Consider the following 18,270-nt stretch of genomic DNA (forward strand, 5'->3'; position numbering starts at 1 on the left):
TTTTGGGATCAATGGATGGCTCTGACATTCCTCCCATTGGTAAACAATCCAGACTCACACTGAGGGACACTGCCAAAGCTACAGTAAGCATGAGCACTGTCTACTGAGCCTACATAGCCCACTGTGCTGGAGGCTAGATCACAACAAGTGATCATAAGCAAATTGAAGTTAACAATGCTGAAGAACAACTTAATGTTTTATTGGTCAGCTTCACTCCAAAGGAAAAATTATTATTATTATTACCTTCCTTAGTTATTCCAGACAACACTGTAACACTGGTGGATAAAATAGGTAAATAGATTTTGCAACATAATACTCACGGATAGCTGTATATTCAGCTAGGAAGCCGTTGTCATTAATAATGGAGTCAGAGTAGAAATTGAGAAGCATGGGACCAAAAGTAGAGAAGGGGCCTGGGATAGTGTTGCCACAAAGAGTGGCAATGAGATTTTCACTTGCAGAAGAGCCCTTGTAGATCTTTACTCCATCATAATAACATGTTGAATGAGCTAAAACAGCAAAGATAAAGATGTTTCAAGGGTTTGTCTCTGTAGACATTTTTTTGGCTGATGACCTGCTATCTACAGCTGTTGTATTAAACTGGGCTAATCCTAAATCAAGTAATTAACATCTATGTTTGTGACCTTTTTAAAAGAATGCCTACCTTCTAACTGGAAGGTTCTAAATATGATCAGGATCACAGTCTGGTCTCCAGAATCGATGAGGTAGTCACAATTGGAGTTGGAGGGGTATTTATCCGGGTAGCTAGGGGATACCACACGACCAGCAGGAGCAGAGAAGTTTGCACCACAGCCTGAAAGAGAAGAGACCAGAAGTACGCTTACAGCACAAACACAAAGAATGCAAAAGGCAAAATTAGAGAAAGCTCAGTGGACCCTAAAAAAGCCTAATGGTACACACGTGTAAAGTAGGAGGCTGAGAAGCCTTTGCCAACTGCCTCAGAGGACTGGAAGCGGGCAGTGATGACATTAAAAGGAGCAATGATGGAAGAAGGAGCTGTGGAGCCACAGCCAGTGGCTAACAGAGCATCATTCTGCTCTTTGTCACCGGACCACACCTGAGAAAGAATCAAAAAGTAAACAATGTGCAAATTGAACATAAACCAAATAGCAACAATAGGCATATGACATTCAAAAATAAGTGAAATGTCTTTCAAATGGTAACCTTGATGTAACTGTTCTGACACTGCCCACTAGAGTCAGGTATCTGGAAGTCACTAGCAAAACCCATCTCCAAGTGATTGCCTTCATGAGCAATGATGGTCCAAGAACATTCAATATTAGATGGGAAGTTCTGAGGATAATTGGGGGACTGGATGGTGCCTGAGTCAGCATGTATGATCCCACCACATCCTGAAGAAACAAAAGTGATCTTTAAAAAAAAAAAACAAAAAAAAAAACACAAAGCAATAAACAAAACTCAAAAAAAGTCAATGCTCAAGCATTCGTCTGTTCATGAGTTCATACCTGAGGAGTCTGTTGACCAAGTAGCAATAAATCCCCCCCTGGACACTGAGTGGTCAGCCAGAAATACCACTGCTACCTTGTTGGAACCTGACTGGATTCTCCCAGGGGAAGTATGACCACAATAATGTCCAATTATGGGAGAACCTGGAGAGCCTCCATTGAAGATTGTCACTGAGTCCCAAGAACACTCACTGTGTTCTTCTACTTCAAAGTATGTGAATGTTAACTGGGGAAAAGACAGAATTATACTATCAGTACACACTGCATAAGAATATGCAATTATTCTTCCAAACATTATTAATATGCATGGGAACCAAATGTGTAGGAACCAAAATTGTTGTGGCATTATAAACTCACAGTGATGGTATGGCCTTCTGGAGCTTCCAAGAGCCAGGCACAGCGACTTGGGGATGGGTAGTTATTTGGATAACCAGGGCTGGAAATAACTCCTCCTTCACCCGCTTGGGAACCTCCACAGTCTGAATGACATTTTGGTTCAACATACTTTTGTTCATAGATTCTCAATCAATATTGTTTGTGCATCAGTAAACTAGATTACCTGAGAAATAATATGTAGCTTTGAATCCCAAGTCCACAACAGCTTCATCAGTTAGGAAATGAACCCAAAGTTGAGGAGTGAACACCACAATTGGAGCCACTGGAATGGTCTGACCACACAAACGGGCAAGCAATTCACCATTTACATCACCTGTAAAGGTAAGAAGAACAATCAACCTTTTTGAAGTGGCTTCCTTCCAAGCCAGGTGACTGTTATGCTTTGAGTTATAAACAAAATTATCTATGTTGCATTGCTGCATCACTCACCAAGTCTGAACTCCAGGTAGTCCTTTTGGCAGTTCTGGTGGGTTTCCAAGTGCAAGTAATCTATAAGCACTACAATTGAGGAGTTAACATGCTGTGGATTCTGGATCAGCCACTCGCAGTTCAGATTGTTGCTGTAGTTTGCAACACCATAGTCAGGTGAGGTGAAGTTTCCTGGGGTATCTAGTATTCCTCCACATACTGTCAAAAACAGAGACAAGAACAAGAAAATATGAAAAAAGGTTCACTATAGCATATTACATAATAGCTCTGCATGTAATGTTGTGTTTTTTTTTTGTTTTTATTTTTCTTCAATCTTATGTTTAATAAATCTCAACGGGATTTCTGGAGTTTTCAGTAGCTGTGTACCCTCACCTGCTTCCTCATCAGATTTATAGTCTGCAGTGAATCCACCATTGGACACAGAAGAATCAGTGGAGAAAATAACAGTCATAGTGTTGCCAGAGGATTTCACCTCTGTGCCTGCAGGTACAGTTCCACAGAAGCGCTGTATACGAGGGGCATTGGATGCTAGCCCATTTCTGACCTAAGAATAATGATATCAGATACACAAATGATTAATATATGACATTTGCTGTAGATTATCAGAGAATGAGACATATACAAAATGACTAAACGACTAAAGCTTTACTTGAAGCCGCATTATTTGTTGGCCTTACACAGCGTTCATGTATATAATACACAACATGTTTAAAAGTTTGTAGACCGTATATCCACAGGTTGTAGATACAACTGCTGATCTAACGTTTCTTTCTAAAAATCAAGGGTATAAATAGGGAGTGTGTCTTCTCTTTATTGCAGCAACAGCCTCTATAAATCTGGAAAGGTTTTAGGCTAGATGTTGGAACACTGCTGTGAGGATTTGATTGCATTCAGACACAAGAGCATTAGTGAGGTCAGGCATTGATGGTAGATGACTAGTTCTGGACCACAAATGACAATCCAGCTCATCCCAAATGTACTGGATGGTGCTTCTTCACTCCAAATGACACAGTTACCATTATGTATTGTACTGTATTGTCTGCACTGTGTATATTGTATTGTCTCGCACTTGTGTTCCTGAGCTGCACCATAGTCCTGGAGGAATGTTGTTTTGTTTCACTGTGTACTTGTATATAGCTGAAATGACAAAAAAAAGCCTGACTTGACTTGACTTGATTTTATTGGCTTTGCTTTTCAATGGAAGAACTGTGCCAGCTATGGGTGCACCTTAAAGTAGCAGAATTTGCTAATTAGCAGGAGTGTCTGCATGCTTTTGGATATGTAGTGTCACTGACATTAGGGATGCTCTCACCTCTACGTAGTCAAATGCACAACTTCCATGTTCCTCCAGCCGAAGGTCATTAAAGGTGAGGGTAACCCTTCGGCCTTGAGGTACAGTGATTCTCCAGTGACATACCCGATTGTGAGGGTAAAGATTAGGGTAGTTTGGAGATGAGATAGTCCCAGAGGCAGCATTCAGATCCCCTCCACATTCTTTAGAAGGGTTTAACAAAAACAATAACAATAACAATAACAATAATAATAATAATAATAATAATAATAATAAAAATAATTGGTATGGAGATGTTCTGAAACCAGCACTGAAATATTTATATGGATCATTTACAGCAGTTTAAAAGTTGCCTACCTTCTACACTGGCTTCAAATGACAGGCTGAATCCTGCTGCATTTCCACTGCTGTCACTGACAAACTTCACATATGCAAAACTGTCTCCTGTGTCCACGGGTGCAGGCAAACTGCTCTCACAGTGCTTTCCTAGCAAGCGGCCTAAAGAACAGTAAAGCTCTGATGAATATCTTGCGAAAACAAAGAAAGGATTCTGATGCATTATTATTAGTGCTTTATGACTCACCAGAGGCATTGTACTCGCGTATTTCTACATAATCATTGGCACAGTCAGTGGAGCTCTGCAGATTAAAGGCTGTATAGCTAAGGGTCAGGTAGTGTCCAGTGGGGCCTTCCAGGTACCACTCACAATTGGAGTTGTCTGGGTAATTTGAATCTGGGTATCCTGGGCTTCTGATGGTACCACTCTGGCCAATATATGTGCCACCGCATGTAGCTGTTTGCATGAAATAATGTTTAAACATTCACAAAGTGAGTGAACAAGCAGAGTAGAGAGCATCTAGTAGTGGTCTGAATATTGACATACCTATGGAGTACTTGGCCTTAAAGCCCTTGTGTGTAATGATGTGATCAGTACGGAAACGAAGGTACATAGCAGAGCCTGTAGAATGTTGGGTAGATGGTTGTGTACTGCCACAGAGCTTAGCAAGGAGTTCAGCATTTGAAGAGACACCGTCCCGTATTTCCAGGTAGTCATAGTAGCATCTAAGAGAGAGGATTAAAAGAGTTAGAGTAAGCACCATGCAGCAAAATTAAGCTAATGAATATTTGAAAATGCATAAGTATTATGTCTCATACTGAGTGTTTGGCTCAATGTAGAAATCTTCAAAATCCAGTTGCACAGACTCTCCATTGGGCACCATAATAATCCAGACACAGTCAATGTTCTGAGGATAGTGTGATGGATAATTAGGTGATGTAATATACCCTGGTGGATCTCCATCTCTCAACTCAATGGTTCCTCCACAAGCTGAAAAAATACAATCATCTATCAAAATTTTATCTCATTTACTTAATGTTGTATTTTTCAAGGAATAATTCATATTTTTATTTGAGGTTTTGCATTACTTTAAATAATTGTGGGTTTGTAAATATACTGTAGTTACATAAATATATGTTCTTTCTTTTGTTTTAATTGTGAAGTTCTTTATAGTTTAGCAAAATTGTACTTTACACATTGTACATTAATTGTACACAAAGAAGAATAATTGTATATTTAGAACAAAAACAACAATGTTAGTTGTGTTGTTAATAAGAATAAGAATAAGAATAAGAATAATAAGAATATTTTGTAACTAGTTAGGTTTTATAAGGCCTTACCAGTACTGTGGGCTTCAAATAACAGTTTAAATCCACTGGCCTCATTTGAGCCATCTGAGACAAAGTGCACATGTAGATGGTTATCAGTAGTCTGTGTAACTGTAGGGGGGCTGGCTCCACATAGACGACCACCTAAAGATGGTGCATTACCATCTGGCCCATTCCTCAACTAAAAAACAATAACACCCTTACATAAGATTAGGTAGGAAGGAAGGAAGATTAAAGATTAAAGTGCAAAGACAACCTGTCTCTCTGTCTCTCAGTAAGTCTTTCTATGATACTATGACTGCATTTTCCCAATCAAGGTACTACCTCCAAATAGTCTCCAGAACTGCAGGCAGTGCCAAAACCTTGCACTTGGAATGGACTTAGGAAGGTAACAGACACCCTAAAGCCAGAAGTGACCATCACATGCCAACTGCAGTCCAGGTTAGGTTTGTAGTTCTGAGGGTAGTGAGGGGAGCTGAGCACTCCTCTGTCTGCATGGAGCAGACCACCACAACCTGACAAGCAGCACCACAACAATTAAGCATTTTACAACTACTATTCAGTCTGGTCACAGTACTGTCACTGAAAAGGGTTGGGGGCTCACCTTTAGAGTAGGATGCATTGAAGCCATGTCCGCTGATGCTATAATCAGAGGTAAAACGCAGGAACATGGAGTCACCAGTAGAATGGAGCGAACCTGGCAACTCACGACCACAGAGCCTTGCCAGCAATGGGGACAGGTTAGTGTCACCTGGGGGAAAAAGCACCTGGGTTACATTTTGGAAAATCACATAACTAACACCATTATCCAGATATTTAGCTTTTAATGTCATCAAAGCCATCATAACAAAACTTCATATGTGAGAAACAGTAAGTTTATAGAGAAAGGAGAAACATAAATGTTTGTTAATATAAGAATATTTTTGGACAGCAACAATATGCATTGAGAAATGAGGAGGTCTGAAATTCACATCATTATTCATGTTTTAATCATTTTAGTTTCATAACATATGAATCTCACCATCCCTGATGACTAAACTGTCGTACAAACATGTGGCTTCACCCTCAATGTCCATATACAGCAGGTTTAGCTCGACAGTGGAGTCAGGCGAGCGGATTACCCAAGAGCACTCTAGGCTTGGCTCATACTCATTAGGCCAGCCAGGAGAGAAGAGGAACCTGGGTGTGTCCTCAGGCATGAGAGAACCTCCACATGCACCTAATGAACAAGTACAGTTTACACTTTGAATTCAACAGTGAAATGGACATCCTTCTGTCATATCATCCTTATGACCTATACAAATGCTAAGAGCTGGGTACACTTTTCCTACATGAGTGATCTGACCTGGCGTTATAGTGGGCAAAGGACCAGAGCTCTGGATGGCTGTCCACTCAACAAGGAAGCCTCTTCCTCCAATCACAGAGTCTGACGTGAATTCCAGGGTCATGGTGCTCCCAGAGCTTCTCACTGGCTCAGGCAAACGCAGTCCACAAAAAACTCCCAGAGGATATGCGTGAACATTAGGTCCATCAAATATCTAAAAAGAAGAGGCAGTTTACTTACAAATAGACTCATGGCATAGAAAACTTGAGGGCATGTCTAAAATTAATAAATTACATTTACGGCATTTGTCTGACGCTCTTATCCAGAGCAACTTACAATTTGATTTTTTTACACAGGTAGGCGAAGGTAGTGTTAGGAGTCTTGCCCAAGGACTCTTATTGGTATAGTGTAGGGTGCTTACCCAGCCGGGGAATTGAACCCCAGACTACAGCATAGAAGGCAAAGGTGTTATCCACTACACTACACCAACCACTAATAAATCTTCACATCATAGTTTTTTTAAAGTGAAGTAAATCTCAAATTTACAGAACGGTGCTAACCTTGAGCTGGTCATAATAGCACTCAAATGAAGAATAGTCTTCTATATCAAAATCCAGGAAATGTATCTGAATGTAAGAGTCTCCACTGACGGTGATTGTCCAGCGATAGTCTGCATTGTTGGGGTATGTGCGTGGATACAGGGGTGAAGCAATTTGGCCAGAAGTACCTGTGATATCGTTTCCATACACTGGAGAAAAAGAAGTAACAGACATCAGAACAGTAAGGCAAGCCACTAAAGCTCTTTTTATATATAAATAAATTATATATAAATCCATTTATCTGGACAGTGAGCTAACTCTAGAATAAATATCAATAAACAGGTTTCACAGCTTAATAATTTCCTAACCTCTAGTATTGGGGTTACTAGTAGTTTGTCTAGTCAATATTTAAATCACTTAAGAAGAAAAAAATATGAAATGTATTTCTATGTATTCTATGTTGCATAATAAATAACATACACTTACATAACCGACATAAAACATTTTAGACAATTTTCTTGGCTTAACTGTATATCCAAATACAAACACTTTGCTTTGTTTTAAAGACTTTTTTTAAAAGATTAATTTTCTTCATAAGATTTACAGTTAACCCTCTTAAGATTATTCAAAAATATTATTCAAAAGATTTGAAGATTGTTCAGTGAATGCATTTAAACTCACAGTGGGAGAATGTGGCCCTGAAGCCAGCTCCACTGACAGAGGCGTCTGAGACAAATTTGACCCAGAGCACATGACAGATGAGAGAGGTGTAATTAGAGGGAAGGGAGTTTCCACAAAAACGGCCAACCAAAGTGCCAGTAGAGTTCCCCTCACGAATTTCTAGATAATCATTATTACAGTCTGTACTCTGCTGCAGCTCAAGTAGACTGTGTTAAATGTTGAGAGAGAAAAGAAAATCTGTAAGGGAGAGCAGACTACCAACTAAGTCATCACAGGGACTGGTTTAATTACAAGTGAGATGGGAGTAACACTAGGAACATGCTTACATGAAGGAGAGCTGGAGGCGGTTTCCAGGGGAGCTAATGATAGTCCACACGCACTCAATGTTGGGTGGATAGGCATCTGGGTAGTTAGGACTGTTGAAGGCCCCGGACTCCATGTGAAGGTTACCACCACAGCCTGAAAGATGACAGTGTAGGTGGTTACTACACAGCACACAATAGGTTAATTCATTTCCAGACCGATTAAGGATGAATGCAAGCATTGAAACTTGAACTGTAGACCTGAGGTTGAGGCCACGTATGTTGCTCTGAAGCCTTTCCTGGTTACTGAAGCATCAGACACAAAGTTTACCACCAGGGCATTGCTGAATGAAGTAATTGGATGAGGTATGTCTATGCCACAGTAACGACCTAAAACAAACAAAGAAATAAGGACAAACTACATGCTTCAAGTATCCTGGCCAGCAACAGATAAAAATACAGTATTACAACTGATGGTGAGATAGGTAGGTAATTACCGACTGAAGGGGCCCCATAGTTGTCACCATCTAAGATCTCTACTGCATCATGGGAGCAGTTGCTGTTCAACATCTCCAACTCAAAGTCAGTGAAGGACAACGTTACATGATTGACTGTTCATTTGTGAGATAAAAACAAAAATTACAAAAGTTCAGTACAACAGAAACATGATAAAAAAAATCTATGAAAGTATACAGATAGGTTTGGCTCACACACATGGTTCCTGTGCTATAATGATCCAACTGCAGTTCTGGTTGTTGGGGTATGGGTAGGGATAGCGGGGGGAGGCAATAGCACCTCCCACATCATCAGCCATGATGGTCGATCCACAAGCTATAAAAACAAAGGAAATAAAGTAACTCTATAGCTCAACTCAGAAAATAATATCACATATGTGAAATAACATAAAGCATCATGACATTTGTGAAATGTGTAGAACGTGTTGTCACTGACCCTCTGAGAATTCTGCCCTGAAGCCCCTGTGATTACTGCTGATATCTGATCTGAAGCGAACATAGATGACGTTTTGTGTGGAGAAAATGGGATCAGGTATGGAGAAACCACAAACTTTGGCCAACAGAGGAGAGGACTGTCCTGGACCATCATGGATCTGAAGCACAAAAAAATAAGTAAGATGATTTATCAGGTTCAAACTGTATTAAATGGCTGAGTATAATGATCAGGATTTAAGAAACAACTTAAATCAAGGCACAAGGACTCTGAGCCAAGCCCAATTATATAACGTGCAGCAGTGGTATGAATTGCAACTGTCATGAGCAAAACGGGTAAAAACAGCTATGTACCAGTCACTTACATCCACATAATCCCAGATGCATGAAGAGTGACTCTCAATATCCATATCAGTGAAATTGAAGAGAATCCGGTGGCTCTCATCCACAGTGATGACCCAGGAGCAGTCAACATTGTTGGGATAGTTGTTGGGGTATTGGGGAGAATGGATCTCTCCACTGGGTGCTGTGATAGGTCCTCCACATCCTAAACAATTCAGAAAGCAAATTGTTCATTGACCATAGAACATTCAATAGTGTAAATAAGATTATGTGAAAGCTGATTAAACTCACAACAATATTAGCTTTAAGTGAAAGCATTATATATATTATATATTTATATGTACTATATATTTTTAAGTTTGGCCTTGTGAGTAAAGGTGTATAGGATAACCACTACTCACCTCCTAGGGTTTCTTGCCAGCTAGCATTGAAGCCTCTGCCACTGACATACTCATCACTCTTAAAACGGACAGTGACGGCATTGCCTGTGCTGGACACCTGGAGGGGGTTGTTTGGGGGACGTGTGGTGCACAGTTGGGCTAGTCGTGGGGCACTCAAGTCAGGACCTCCATATACCTACACACACATCAGAATGAACTTGTCACATACTGTAACATCCAGGATCTGCCACATCATTAATCATGCTGCAGGATCCACATGCTGTAAAGAACACAGCAGCCCTAAAGCCCCTCTTTACTAGAGGTATAAATTTCAAAATCTGATTGAATATAAAATGCCAGTAACAACAATGAGAATAGATTTGATTTTTGATTTCAGGCTTAAGATGATTTTCAATTCCAAGATAGAGATTCATTTTCAAAATTTTATATGTTGAAAATAGTAAGAAAAAAAAATGGCTTTTCAGTTCAACCTAAACAACAATACAAAGTGTTACTTATGTGAAGCAGCTACATAGGGCTTCATTAGCTCTACTTACATACAATAATAAGGATTGATTTTAAACACAGTCATACAAGCTGTAAACATAGGATATCTTGCTGATCTGGACACACAGCGAAGTTACTAGAGTTCCAGTAGCTCCTCCTTGTGGATAACCTTGCTAAACATGAGTGAGTGAGTGAGTGAGTGAGTGAGTGAGTGAGTGAGTGAGTGAGTGAGTGAGTGAGTGAGTGAGTGAGTGAGTGAGTGAGTGAGTGAGTGAGTGAGTGAGTGAGTGAGTGAGTGAGTGATATAAAAATAAATGTGGAGAGAAGCTATCTAGCTGTTTTTATTCAACTCAAATGAGACAAACTAAAGCAATACTTTTCATCACTTCAAATCAACTTCTGCTCTGTAAGAATCACCTTTGTGCTAAGATGTTTTCAGCAAACCCAGCCCAGCATAGTTTGGCCCAGACAATTAAAAGTTCTCAATCAGAATCTTTTTAACACCTGCTGTGCCACCCTCTAACAAAATACACCCCAAAAATCACAACCCCAGAATTCATAATTAGTTTATGAAACGCACAATCATTTAAGTGTGGGAGTATGCATAAGTCCTGATTGCTGATAGTTGTTTCTAAGAAAGATGAGAGACTCTCAGAGGAAAACAAGAGGTGTATCGGTGAAATTTTTTATACTGTTCCAAATTCAATTTTCAAAACTTACTAAAATCGTTACACCCTTACTCTGTACTGAGCTAAAAAATGCCAAGGTAAACATAATCCCAAACTGTTTGGATTATACCACCATGGTTTGTATTTCAAAAAGCATGATTTCTAAGTTAGCAGGCTAAATTTCTCTGCTTGTCCTATAGTAGGAAAGATAAAAGACATCCCTATTGGGCAAACCTCAATTTGGGGCTTTGTTATTCAGTTTTACTCAGACACTGTGCTTTGTAACATGTTCTGGTGATGCACAAATCAGTAATACAAAAACTTCCTGTGGAGAAAACTTGATGATTAATCTTTTTGACCATGTTAACAATATCAAATAAGTTGCTTGACATCCAGATGAGGAGAGAAATTGTACCACCTGAATTGGATTATTGTGCACTGCACAACACTTCGGTGGTAGTATACTGAATAGACACAACGTTGAGGAAACGTCTGGGTAGAGATAGGGAGTGGTTTCTCTGGGCCACAAAAAAAATGTCTGGCTGGTGTGTTGGGGTGTGTGTGTGTGTAGTTGAGAGCCACAGATAAAGCCTGTGCTCTAAGCTCTGATTTCCACTTCTCTTCCACCCCACTTACTCCATTCATTGCGACAGTGGAGGTCAGCATTCCAAAGGTCTGAAGTACACAACCCCCACTCATTGTGCCCATTGAGTCTGCTGTGTGCCAAAAGAGGACACACACTCACACCACAAAACAGGCTCCCTGCAGTCTGATCACTGATAATTTCACTGTTTAAAAGTGTAAATTTGTAAAGCACAAATGCATATATCAGGCAAAAATTGCATCAAAAAGAACATAACATTTTACATTTACATTTACGGCATTTGGCTGACGCTCTTATCCAGAGCGACTTACAATTTGATCATTTTACACAATTGCCCTGACTGCATGTCTTTGGACTGTGGGAGGAAACCGGAGAACCCGGAGGAAACCCACGCAGACACGGGGAGAACATGCAAACTCCACACAGAGAGGACCCCGGTCGCCCGGCCGGGGAATTGAACCCAGGCCCTCCTTGCTGTGAGGCGACAGCGCTACCCACCACGCCACCGTGCCGCCTACATGGTTTAATCACTGAAAGCTCTCTTATATGTGAAAGTGTGCCATGTAAAAGCTCTGCAAAGTGGATTCGAATTGTTTAAGAAGGCATTTTCTTAATTGTACCTTGTGAAATATTCTATCCAGTTCAATTGTGCAATGTATTATTGCTATTTACAAAACAAATAGGGGCACCTCAGTAGAGCCAGCTCCTCCCTAAAGAGGAGTATTGTTGATTTGTTAAATTTTCAGCATACTTCAATCCATAAGATGAAAACAAAGCCATTCAGAGTCATGTGCTCCATTCTAGTCAAATGTATCAAGTCAGAGTTTTTCACAGTGGAGGTGTTAGAAACTACATGTGCAAATTTAATGCCTCTGTTGACCACTGTTCTAAAAGCTCCCTCAAAGACAGTAATAATTAAATTGCTATTAATATAAATGTTACCTGAGACCTAAGAAATAATTTTAATTATTTGTAAATCGTAGTTCTTTTAACACATGCAACATAGATACACATAGGTTCACTGGTGGTTTGGATAGTAAATAAAATGGCTATATTTGTGTTCTAGACATTGCAACACCTGGTTCCTATCACCAGCACTGTAAAGAAATCTGAGCTGGGAAGCTTCTCTACAATGTACCATTTCAAATCAAATCACTCTGAATGTCATTGTTTACATCTCAATTATTTATTGAACAGAAATCTTAAAGATCAACATCTGAGTTGAAAACATTGTGGAGAAGGTCTGCAAAACAAGAGCATGTTTTGTTATATATGTGTTTATTCAACTGATGCTGTTGCATGCACCAACGTAAGACTCTCACTGATACTTGATCTTACGTTTGGACCAATTGTCCTTTTATAGCATTAGTCTTATATTATATGGACCATAACAACTCATGAGTGAAGCTGCATAAGACAATAAAGGCAGAGACAGATTTAGATAGTTTTTACCTCTAGCAGATCAAAGTTGCAGTTGGGATGGTACTCTATATCAAACTCATGGATGGTGAGAGTGATGCTGCTGCCAGGGGTTGTCTGGATGTACCACACACATTCCCGGTTTTCAGGGTATTTGTCAGGATAACCTGGGCTGTTGAAGGAGCCAGAGGGCCCAGATAGCTCTCCACCACAACCTGCAGGGGGCAATAATGAGTCTGTGTAACTGCAGTGACACATTACGTCAGCTTAAAACCTCTCCCAAGAGAAGAGGTTTTTGCGCCAGGCTTGTAATTCTTACCATGACCTTATATCCTCTGACTACACCAGACTGTGTTTGTTGGTCCAAAAGAACTGACTAAGGACCATTTTCACATTACATCAAACAGTTAATTCATGTCTTAATAAAACAGAATATGCCCTCTGTGAGAAATGCTTGATACTGTGCTAAATTTAGTACCTCAAATGAGATCTGACACAAAGTGTGGTGCTGAGGGAGTACAGGTGAGATGACTCATATGAGAGAGGCTTATAGTTTCTGTGTTAATTTGGAAAAATGCAAGAGACCACTGAGAGCGACTTTTGAAAAACCCTGGAGGTGAGCTTGCTTTACAGAGAGGTCTCTGACCCAGATTAGTTTGGATATTTTGGGCTGTCTAGCACACTTTCAGCTTTGCCTGCAGTTTAACCTGATTTGATTGACATGTTGAGTACTGCCTTTTTTAGAAATTCAGAGCTTGTGTGGGGGAGAGACTCTGAGCTAAGAGGTGTACGATGTCAAAAAAAGAATCAGGTAATGTGTTATTGCATTACAGCCTGTCAGTTTATGAGCAGAAAGGCTATACAATGAGATCCATGTAAAACTAAAGAAACAACAAACAGTATATTATTTAACGCAACAAGATAGTGATTTTAGAGAGATATTCAGTAATATCTAAGAAAAGGCACTACACTCTAAACCCCACTCCTGTCTTTACTCAGTAACATCAAACCACCCACAGGGCCACTGGTCATAAAAGGAAAAAAGATGGAAGAGGGGATTATTACTACAGGCAGTAATGAAATACTCTGTACTATTACCCATTTAGGGAGGAGCCGTTTGTCTAGCAAGAAGAACTCAAATGCTAGCCTCTCCCTCTCACTAACCCATCTCTCAGGGTTAGTTCCAGATGTTATATAATAACTTCAATCTGTTTACTTTCATTACTTCATACACAAATTGGAAATCTTGACTCTTACTTTCCAACTGATTATATCATGCCAGGAAACATCAGTGGTAGCTGAAAACTCCTATATAGTTGTTTTTGTTATCAGCGTGTTGAAAGTGAAAGAGCTGAATTAGTGCTGCAGTCTGGGAGCAAAGGCTGGCCCTCAGTCCACTGTGGCTGTATAAATAAACTGTAGCCAAACCCTTCAGCCCAGTGACTCAATGCCCCTTAACATTAGCTACACACCACATACACAGATGGAACACCAATCAGGACTACACAGACATGCTATCATTAAACAAATTAAAGTTTTCTAATGTTCATAGCTTTAAAATATTTACTTTATCTTGTTTACTATCTTTAATACATTCTTGAATATCCAGTGTTGCCACTAGAAACTCACATGTTCAACTAAAGAAGATGTAGTAAGACTCTTAGTGGATGAATACATAGTTTTGTAATAGTGGTGGTGCAAAAGAGAGTTAAAGGTGTTTGTGTTTTTCTGACAGTTCCCACTTTGGAGGCGTTACTAGCCTGTTTTATTCCACATTCCCATTCTGGAAAAAATGACTAAGGGCATTTCCTCTACACACAGACTTAAAATGGGCTTTCCATTACATACAGTCACAATTAAACAGTGTAGAGAACCTCAAACGAACTTCTATCAGCATTTCCTAACAGTCCAACAGTTGTGGTTTAGAGAGGAACTATGTGAAACTTCATTGTGTGTGAAATATGTGTATTACCTAAGCATGTCATACAGACAGATAAAAACACCCCGGTTCAGTTCTACATTGTATATTGCCATTGTCAGGACAAAGCCTTATATGTCCTAATTTAGTTGTTTTTCATCTTTTGACATATTTTGAAAATGCCAGCTTCCCTTTACATTGAGATAGAAGGAGAAAAACAAATCAGTGTCCAATCACCTTCTGTACGGTGTCACTTGAATTAACCAAAATCAGTAATATTTTCTTATGTGTCTCAACATAATGACCATCATTTTGAGACAGAGTGTTTATTACTGACCCATTCTGTCTTTGGGAATTCTATCTTTCATTCCTTGCAAACTTTAGTGTTGTTTTACATTGTATGAGTGGTTATGGTTTAGCTGTGCTATGTTTAGGATCCTACCATTCTGGTACCAAAGCATCCGGAAGCCAGTGTGGGAGACAGACAAGTCAGAATGGAACACAACATGGAGGCTGCTGCTGGTGGTGGTGTTTGCTGGAGGGGGCGTACTGCCACAGAATTTACCAATCAAAGGAGCTTGGGTATCAGGACCATTATACAGCTGGACAAAGACAGAAGAAGTTATTGATATATAATCAAATCTCAAATTAATTTGATTTTGAGAAGTACTTTTAGTATTGTTAAAATGAAAAAAAAAGCATTAATTTCCTCATTAGGAAAGGAGGAGCCTCAGAAGGAGCCTACGTGGACACTGGGGGGTTTATTCAAGAACGTAAAAGACAATGCATAAGAGTGTCTGTGTGATCTGGAATGACTTGTGGAAACCTCAAGATGTTAGTACAAACATGACATTGTGACTATGACAGGATACAGCTTAATAGGGTCTGACAAGACTTTTACATACAGTATTAATCTCCAACATCTGTGTCAGCAACCTCATGATACCAATTGTTTAACCTCATTATATTAGTACAAACACTTTATGATGATGATAATAAAATACAACTTAATAATAATTATAATAATAATAATAATTACAAGAACTGCAATATAAGTCAACACAACAACAATGTAAATATGTTGTTTTGTATGGTCTGACAAGAAGTGTTACATACTAATCTCCATCCTCTGCATCAAAAACATGTTATATTGTTGTTATACACATTATATCATGACAATTTAGGATTTAATCTCAGCATATAAAGCCCTTCTGTTTTGAGTCTGACATCATGGTGACAATTTTAAAGGAATGTAGTGCACTCTCATTCTCACTAGTGACAGAATATATAAACATTTAGCAACAAATACATAAGATCACATTTCAACACATCTTGTGTAACTGAGGCTGTTTTCCCAAAGTTCTGATTTTATCTGAGCTGAGATGAAGGAAATGAGTGTAGTGAAAACACAAGTTCACTATTGCTGAAGGCTGCCTGAGGGGAGACAGGAAAAAGAACCTCGCAAAGGGTCTACAAGCGAAATTCCACTACCTCTCCCATGGGCCCCATGATGTCAGTGCTGTTTGGATCACCATGGTGATGAAGGAACCAAGTATGAACTCAATGTATTTATTGTGAGTTTTCAGAGAGCCTACCAAGGACGAATGGATAAGAATAATTCCATGACTGCTAAAAGAGATCCAAACTGCTGTAAACCACTTCAGCCCTGCACTGCATAGTATTAGACAATGCCAGTATATGGAAAGCTTAGGATAATATGGTACTATATCACAGGGTGGCTGAAAAAGACATGTAGGATTTTCTTTGTAAAGATGGAAACGAAGATGCAACAGCAATTCTGAGATCCGTTCACTGAAATAAAATCTCATTTCTAAGGATTCATTCTTAGACATCCTAGCCTGATGTAAGATTGTGTTACATTTGGATTCTTTCTCAACTGCAAACTTTATTCCAACTATCAACACTAGTAGATACTGACCTCCAGATAGTCGTATATACAGCTGGCTGAGGTACTCTCCAGGTCAAAAGCAGTGAAGGTGTAGTTGATGGTGTTGCCCATGGTGGTCTGAATCGTCCAGCTGCATCTGGAGTTAAAGGGGTAGTTGTTTGGGAAATTTTGGCTCTCAATCACTCCACTTGTCTTGTCAGCAATGACAAGATTTTCACAACCTGTGAAGGATAGGTCCATGGATTTTAACACCAATACCACTTTTTTAAACATTAGACATGTGCATAGCTAGAAACACACAGGTTTTCCAAAAAAAGCATAGCTAGAAACACACAGGTTTTGGAAAATATGTAAAGCAATTTGTTCCTTTACTACAAACTAATTTAATATACTTTATGCTTAACCAGGCCTGGACACATTGACCTACCTAGCCGTAAAGCTAAGTGAGTCTGGGAAAAAACAAGCATGAGAACTAAGTGCCAAGTTGGCAAATGCCACTGCTGTGAAACAAAGAAAGACAGACTTTACTGGAATGACCTCTTAGCCTGTAAGCTTACTTCCAGAAAAGCAATTTAAGAGGATATAAAGAAAAGACACAAAGAAAGAACATGTAGTCTCCTGCTCATTCTTCAGAAGGAAGTGTGTCTTTTTGCCAGCTACCCCCTGCTGCACTTAAAACTAACCCAACTTGACCATTTCTGTACTTTAATGGTCTGCATCCATGGAAATACAACAACAGGTCCACAGCATGCCCTGTAGCCTCACTATTGTCCAGAAAATCACGATGAATTAAATCAGAAATGTGAAAAGCCATTGCTTTAGTAAAAGAGACTGCAATATTATGAGTCTGCAAAATTAATCAGCTATGTAAAATCAGCCCCCCACTAGAGCTTCATAAAGGCCAGTCAAACCCATTGGTTATAATCTTGCATGCAATATGAGTGGTGTGGTGACTGTAATATACAGAGATGCAAGTAATCAGCACAGTGCAACTTGTCTTCTTTAACCCCTTAAAAGGACACAGGCCTGCTAGCAAGCCTGAAGTGTTTTTTTTACACATATATATCATAAGAACAGCTCAATATATTTACATTGGAGTCCATGTAGTTACTGAATAATGAGCCTTAGTACGTAATAAGCTTGGGATTTTAAAGAGTTAAGAAGTGGGTACAATACAAGGTCAAAGAAAAATGACTCTTCGAGTCTTCAAATGAATTCTTCTAAATGATGAATGATTACAGAGATACAGTATATAGTTGTTGTCGGGAACAAAACCTCTTATCTCCAAAATGGTAACTTTACAGGAGAAGGAAAAAACATACTCTACTTATAATATAAGTCAATGGAACCAGAATGGTCATTTCTTTCATTCCTTTTATCATGAAATTTACACACAATTTAAAGAACAACAGGCGTTTTCAAACTTTGTCAAAAAGTGAAAAATTACAAAAATGGAGATACA

At 39.3% G+C, this 18,270-nt stretch overlaps 1 protein-coding gene across 1 annotated transcript in view; it reads right to left on the reverse strand.

The window, feature by feature from the left end:
• The window catches only part of cubn (cubilin (intrinsic factor-cobalamin receptor)), a 42,076-nt gene that overhangs the window by 9,416 nt on the left and 14,390 nt on the right, over positions 1-18,270 (reverse strand). The window contains exons 27-57 of the mRNA XM_017700354.2: positions 16,839-17,029; positions 15,342-15,501; positions 13,015-13,196; positions 9,805-9,979; positions 9,427-9,608; positions 9,066-9,222; positions 8,829-8,945; positions 8,612-8,725; positions 8,376-8,504; positions 8,139-8,271; positions 7,813-8,018; positions 7,153-7,340; positions 6,614-6,806; positions 6,290-6,487; positions 5,873-6,019; positions 5,593-5,783; positions 5,281-5,449; positions 4,759-4,930; positions 4,487-4,665; positions 4,187-4,396; positions 3,961-4,101; positions 3,625-3,806; positions 2,685-2,856; positions 2,313-2,510; positions 2,047-2,196; positions 1,845-1,966; positions 1,488-1,713; positions 1,186-1,373; positions 922-1,078; positions 665-814; positions 321-509 (exon numbers count right to left, since the gene is read on the reverse strand). Coding sequence (XP_017555843.2) covers positions 321-509; positions 665-814; positions 922-1,078; positions 1,186-1,373; positions 1,488-1,713; positions 1,845-1,966; positions 2,047-2,196; positions 2,313-2,510; positions 2,685-2,856; positions 3,625-3,806; positions 3,961-4,101; positions 4,187-4,396; positions 4,487-4,665; positions 4,759-4,930; positions 5,281-5,449; positions 5,593-5,783; positions 5,873-6,019; positions 6,290-6,487; positions 6,614-6,806; positions 7,153-7,340; positions 7,813-8,018; positions 8,139-8,271; positions 8,376-8,504; positions 8,612-8,725; positions 8,829-8,945; positions 9,066-9,222; positions 9,427-9,608; positions 9,805-9,979; positions 13,015-13,196; positions 15,342-15,501; positions 16,839-17,029 — 5,268 coding nt within the window. The remainder of the gene's footprint in view (positions 1-320; positions 510-664; positions 815-921; positions 1,079-1,185; positions 1,374-1,487; positions 1,714-1,844; positions 1,967-2,046; positions 2,197-2,312; positions 2,511-2,684; positions 2,857-3,624; positions 3,807-3,960; positions 4,102-4,186; positions 4,397-4,486; positions 4,666-4,758; positions 4,931-5,280; positions 5,450-5,592; positions 5,784-5,872; positions 6,020-6,289; positions 6,488-6,613; positions 6,807-7,152; positions 7,341-7,812; positions 8,019-8,138; positions 8,272-8,375; positions 8,505-8,611; positions 8,726-8,828; positions 8,946-9,065; positions 9,223-9,426; positions 9,609-9,804; positions 9,980-13,014; positions 13,197-15,341; positions 15,502-16,838; positions 17,030-18,270) is intronic.

This window comes from Pygocentrus nattereri, chromosome 3, assembly GCF_015220715.1.
Source record: "Pygocentrus nattereri isolate fPygNat1 chromosome 3, fPygNat1.pri, whole genome shotgun sequence".
NCBI lineage: Eukaryota > Metazoa > Chordata > Actinopteri > Characiformes > Serrasalmidae > Pygocentrus > Pygocentrus nattereri.